Source organism: Astyanax mexicanus, chromosome 10 (genome assembly GCF_023375975.1).
Source record: "Astyanax mexicanus isolate ESR-SI-001 chromosome 10, AstMex3_surface, whole genome shotgun sequence".
Lineage (NCBI taxonomy): Eukaryota > Metazoa > Chordata > Actinopteri > Characiformes > Acestrorhamphidae > Astyanax > Astyanax mexicanus.
This window is the reverse complement of record NC_064417.1, coordinates 3,218,708-3,225,000: the sequence shown is the minus strand read 5'-3', so window position 1 is coordinate 3,225,000 and position 6,293 is coordinate 3,218,708. Positions and strand designations below refer to the sequence as shown.

General features: G+C 37.4%; 1 protein-coding gene across 1 annotated transcript in view; it reads left to right on the top strand.

The window, feature by feature from the left end:
• Window positions 1-6,293, top strand: part of LOC103038474 (teneurin-1) — a 382,057-nt gene that overhangs the window by 218,962 nt on the left and 156,802 nt on the right. The window contains exons 9-10 of the mRNA XM_049484363.1: window positions 414-624; window positions 5,704-5,805. Of these exons, the coding sequence (XP_049340320.1) occupies window positions 414-624; window positions 5,704-5,805 (313 nt within the window). The remainder of the gene's footprint in view (window positions 1-413; window positions 625-5,703; window positions 5,806-6,293) is intronic.

Sequence of the window (6,293 nt, the reverse complement as noted above, 5' to 3'; positions counted from 1 at the left end):
CACTATTAATTTAAATGCTTAAACACACTGAATTATTAATGGATTACAGCATACTGTTCTTATCATCCTCTAACGGAAACTACAGTATCTCACCATACATCATCTTCATACGCAGGCATGCAAACAATTATCATACAGAAATAATGCACTTTATAGAAGAGAGGAGAGCAAGATCCATTAGGATGTGAGATGCAAATTTGGAGTGCGAGTCAAGGAGCTAGACGGTTTTATCATGATAATTAGCTAATTAGCTGAATTAAAATGGAGCTGGAGAGTGTGATTTACTTTGTCGGCGAACCTCGAGTCACACTGTCTGCCTGAAGCTGCTGCTTCCTCCTCGCAGGAGACGGATAGAGATGTTCTAACCAAGTTCTTACAGCGCTAACTCTCGCGTGTTTTCCTCTCTCTCCCAGTTCGACTTTGTGAAGCTGTTGGACGGGAAGCAGTTGATCAAATCGGAGGTGAAGGGTTCAGAGAGCTCAGGCTCGTCGCCCAGGAACCTGCAGCTCAACGCTCTGCAGGAGACGGGCTTCATCGAGTACATGGACCCGGGCACCTGGTACCTGGCGCTGTACAACGACGGCAAGAAGATGGAGCAGGTCGTTCTCCTCGGCACTACTATAGGTGAGACTGCCAAAGAGCTAATCCCACTGTTTACGTTCATACAGTCATATGAACAAGTTTGGGTACCCCTATTAATCTAAATCATGTTTAGTTCTAAATATTTGGGTGTTTGCAACAGCCATTTCAGTTTGATATACCTCAGGCGACTCTGTTTGTGGCGTGCTTGCAGAAATGGCTTCTTTCGCATCACTCTCCCATACAGCTTCTCCTTGTGCAAAGTGTGCTGTATTGTTGACCGATGCACAGTGACACCATCTGCAGCAAGATGATGCTGCAGCTCTTTGGAGGTGGTCTGTGGATTGTCCTTGACTGTTCTCACCATTCTTCTTCTCTGCCTTTCTGATATTTTTCTTGGCCTGCCACTTCTGGGCTTCACAAGAACTGTCCCTGTGCTCTTCCATTTCCTTACTATGTTCCTCACAGTGGAAACTGACAGGTTAAATCTCTGAGATAACGTTTTGTATCCTTCCCCTGAACAGCTATGTTGAACAATCTTTGTTTTTAGATCATTTGAGAGTTGTTTTGATGAGCCCATGATGCCACTCTTCAGAGGAGATTCAAATAGGAGAACAACTTGCAATTGGCCACCTTAAATACCCTTTCTCATGATTGGATACACCTGGCTATGAAGTTCAAAGCTCAATGAGGTTAACAAACCAATGTTGTGCTTCAGTAAGTCAGTAAAAAGTAGTTAGGAGTATTCAAATCAATAACATGATAAGGGTGCCCATACTTTTGCACCAGTCAAATTGTGGTTTAATGCATATTGCACATTTCCTGTTAGTACAAAAAACCTCATTTCAGTCCTGAAATATTACTGTGTCCATCAGTTATTAGATATATCAAACTGAAATGGCTGTTGCAAACACCCAAATATTTAGAAATAAAAATGATTAAGATTAATAGGGGTGCCCAAACTTTTTCATATGACTGTATGTAGGAAGGTCGTCTTATGATGTTTCTGGCAGATTATGTACTAAAGAAACAACAGGGATCATTTAGAGTATGTATTCACATGTCAGAAACATATACTGTGTGTACTGTAGTTCTTCTATTCACTGTCTCTGACAATTCCTTACAAAACCACAATATAGGTATACAGTTACACGCTGTCGCACATCTGATCAGACAGGTGCCCAGTCTGTTTGCCACCCCATACCCTGTTTATTATGGTCAGTTTTGACCACAGGACTACGTTTTTTCTCAGAACACTATCCAGGTTTTTGACGCAGCAGCGACTCTGACATGGTAAGTGGCGTGGTAGCGGCTCCATGCTGAAGTGTGTCGGGCTCAGCAGAGCTGCTGAGTGTTTACGCATCAGTGTTTGTGGTGGGTTAAGAGCGGTCAGCCGCCCAAAAATATCCAGCAGAGTGATTCTGTGGTCAGAAACTGACAAACGCTGATGGATTAGAGGATGGCTGACACCAGCTGAACATGAAAAAAAAAAAAGATGCTCTCTTGCTGTAGACCAGCGAATACAGAAATACTGGAAAAAAATACACGATATGTGAGACTGTATCGTTCCTGGACTGAGGAGGCGTGAACTACACATGCAGATTGCAGTAATTAATCTATATGAAAAAAATATATATATATATATATCCTGTTAAAGGGACTGTATGTTTGTTACAGTATGTACACTGTGTGCTTTGCTCTACTAATAAATGTTACATTCAGTTAGTTTAGATTGCTGCTATTGCTGATATAGAGCTCTGGGAAATAAAAAAAATTACAATTAAGAGACCACTTCACTTCAGTTTCTGAATCAGTTTCTCTGATTTTGCTTTTTATAGTTATAAGTTTGAGTAAAATTAACATTGTTGTTTTATTCTATAAACTACGTACAACATTTCTCCCGAATTATAAATAAAAATAGTGTCATTTCAAGCATTTATTTGCAGAAAATGATAAATGGCTGAAATAACACAAAAAAAAAAAGATGCAGAGCTTTCAAACCTCATATAATGCAAAGAGAACAAGCTCATATTAATAAAGTTTTAATTGTTCAGAAATCAATATTTGGTGGAATAACCCTGGTGGTTTTTAATCACAGTTTTTTTTTTTTTTTTTTCATGCATCTTGGCATCATGTTCTCCTCCACCAGTCTTACACACTGCTTTTGCATCGCTAGACCTATCCCTATCCCTGAATGAAAACGCTATCAAAATATCAATACTTCATTCCTACCAACAAAATCAGCAGGATTATTGGATTTGCATTATTGCAGGACACCATTTAGAACCTCTACAACTACTCTGTGACAAAATGCACTACTTCTGTTTGTGTAGCACAATAAGTATAGTCCATATCTGTCATTAATCAAGCTTTAATCAACCATGTATTTATTGTTTATGGTAACTTTTATCTTCCTTATAAATAGCACACAGCAATCTGACACTTCCTTATCGGTGCAAATATAAGCCTTTTTCTCATTTACTGTAAGTCTCTTTGATATGCACAGCCAGGGAGCTGTGGGATTTTTTTTTTATTTATTAATGTTTTTTATTAATGTTTTTATATATATATATATATATATATATATATATATATATATATATATATATATATATATAGCATATTTCTTCCCTAATTTAACATGCCCCCTGCAATATGTTTATGCAATGGAAATGATAGAGGCTGAATATATCAGTGATGTACAGTTTGCAGTGTGTGCAGCAGGACTGTATTTGCTGGAAGCCTGTAGTTGAAAGTACCACATTTATTTCGTTCTAACCCAAAAACGTCTCGTCTGTGATCTCCTCCTCTCTCATCCTGCTGGGTGCTTTTGTTTGGGTTTCTAATCTGCTCATCCATCATGTTGCAGGGTTTTGATTTTGAAAAGGCTTTTATTACTCAGCAGTGCTGAACAACAGACCTTTCATGCAGCTATTATTCCCTATTTTTTTTTCCGTATAGGTTGTGTTTGATGCATGCTAATAATAGACGAACTGTTCTGAACAACACACGATGAGCACATTACCTAAATTACACAGCCGTACAGGACCAACATGTAGTAATTATTGTTGTTTGTGTAGTCAGTGCAGAGTACTTCAGAAATGCGGTACAGAGAGAAAAAAAAATCATTTTAACCCCATTATATCACTGCGAAATGCACAGTTGTTACATGCAGTAATTTAATTATGCCTCACATCTCCTTTTAATAGACTCACTACATGCATCTACTGTACATCTACTGCTGTACCTCGATATAAAAGCAATTGAAATCAATGTTGACATGTCTTTTCCATTTGTAGGTCAAGCAACTTTAATCAATGTGGTTAAAGCAGCCATAGCCTACCTTATTCTGTAATGCCATAATGCATAATATAGAACTCTTTATTATTGAATGCTAATATAAGATTATATGAAACATGTATGCAATTACTTATCAGGTTTTACAAATAACTACTAATTCTCAATCAATTTGGTTTGAAAAGATCTTAGGGTCTTTTTTCTATTTTTTTTATTGTAAACATTCTTATTTTTTAGAAGTTGTTCTGGGTTTCTCTTTTTTTTTTTGGATCTCCTGGATGAGTTGTTCATGCCCTTTTGGAGTAATTTCAGTCGGCTGGCCGGTCACTCCTGGGAAGGTTCACCAGTGTTCCATGTTTTCTCCATTAGTAAATAATAGTGAATCACTGTGGTTCTCTGAAGTCTCAACGCTTTAGAAATTACTTTAGAAGTAACCTTTTACAAACTGATAGATGATCAATGAGTTTATTTGTTGTTTATATCTATTTTTGAGTTTCTTTAGATCGGGCTAAAATGTGTTGTTTCTTGAGATCTTTTCTCTGCTTCATGTTGTCAGACAGGTTCTATTTTCTAAGTACTGGATAATATCCTTGATTCCTTAGTTGTTCACCATTAATTAATTATAAAATAATAGTTTTATGTGCAAATGCTTGTCTTAAAAAGCTTATGGAAACATATAAATTATTAAATGCAGTACCTACATTTTTAAGATTTACTTTCAGGAATATTTAATATGAAGAACAACTGTTGATACATGTTAATGTGGCTTTAGGGGGTTAACTGAGAAGGCCACACCCACTACTACTCAATACTTACTATACTATACCAACTTAACCATTACTACACTGAAAAAAGAGAATTGTTGGACCAACTTAAAAAAAATTACTTCAATTGGTAACACATAAATAAATTAAGTTTTTACAAATTAAGTAAACAAGTTAGATCAACGTAATTATTTGATTACTTTCAAGTTGACAGTTTTCATTATCTCAACTTAAATTATCCAGTTTATCCAACTTAATTACGTGCTTCATAATTTTAAAGTACAATGGAAAACATTTCAAGTTGTTAAAACTCAGCAATATAAGTTCTCCTGCTGCCTTAAAAGGCTGAGTTAACTCAATGTGGTATTCTCAACATATTTGGTATATTATTATTTAACTGCAAATACTGACAGTATAATACTGGAGTAAACTCAGCAAAGAGTGAACTCTGTAGCTCAAAGCCAGCATACTGTGATCACTAGAAACACAGAATAAAGTTAATGTGCTCTTACAGCCCACAAACACTGAGGCCTGGCAATCAAATTATATTATAATATTGCACGCCTAGGATAAGGTAGCTTTGGGCAACAGACAACACAAAGATAGTAAGTAAGGAAGAGGCCACACCCAATATGCAGATATATGGTGCTAGGAGCCTATAGGAAAGCTGCATGAACCGACACTGTAGGAAGAGCATTGACACATGTAGTGACTAAAAGTTGGTTCAAATCACATTTTTTCATTGGTTCAACCAACCTTTTTAAGTTTACAGGTTGAAGTTCTCTGAACTCATTTTATTGAGTTATACTGGCCGATAAGTTCACTCCACTTAATAATATTAGTTTCCACTGACTAAAACACAGAATCACTTTTTAGAGTGTAGATACATTTTTGTTTATGTCTAGGTTTCGTAATCGTAAAAAAAAAGTTTTTGTTTATTTATTTTTTATTTTTTTACTTTGTATTAAATGGGTGGAGTTAGACTACTGTGGCTGCTGAAAGGTTAAAGGCTATGCTACTGTACTAATATACTTTCTTGTGATTTTATTTTTGTGTTTTTTAGATTCCATGGACGGATGCTCCTCCAACTGTAATGGGAACGGTGAGTGTGTCGCAGGCCACTGTCACTGCTTCGCTGGCTTTCTTGGACCCAACTGTGAGAAAGGTCAGTACCTGGATGTGTGTCTCTGCGCTCAGGTCCTCCAGATCTACGGGTAATTCTTCTGAATTAGACCTTGGGCACGTACTGGCCTCTCCCCCTTCCCCCGTCCTCCATCATCTCCCGGGGCCTGGGAGGGTAAGGTCACTGCTTCCACTACCTGAGCACCAGCCGTCTCCTGCCCCTCCCAGACAGCAGCAGCACAGACCACAGCGTTTTGTCAGAGCTCATGTACACTTTGCTGATAGAATGCAGTTTTTGTGTACTTTGTTCTGTTTTTCTCCCTCCTTTCTTTCCTTCACTTTGACTTCACCAAGGAGAGCATGTTTTATGCACAAAAGCTAAACCAGTATCGCTGCCCCTTAGATGGTGTCTGGGGAGACTTTGTGAATTTACTGGCCTCAGATTATACTGTGTGTGAGGCTGTATTTTTTGTGTGTGTTTTTATGAATGTCAGAGCATGTTCAGAATATATAAAAACGAACAAAAAAAAA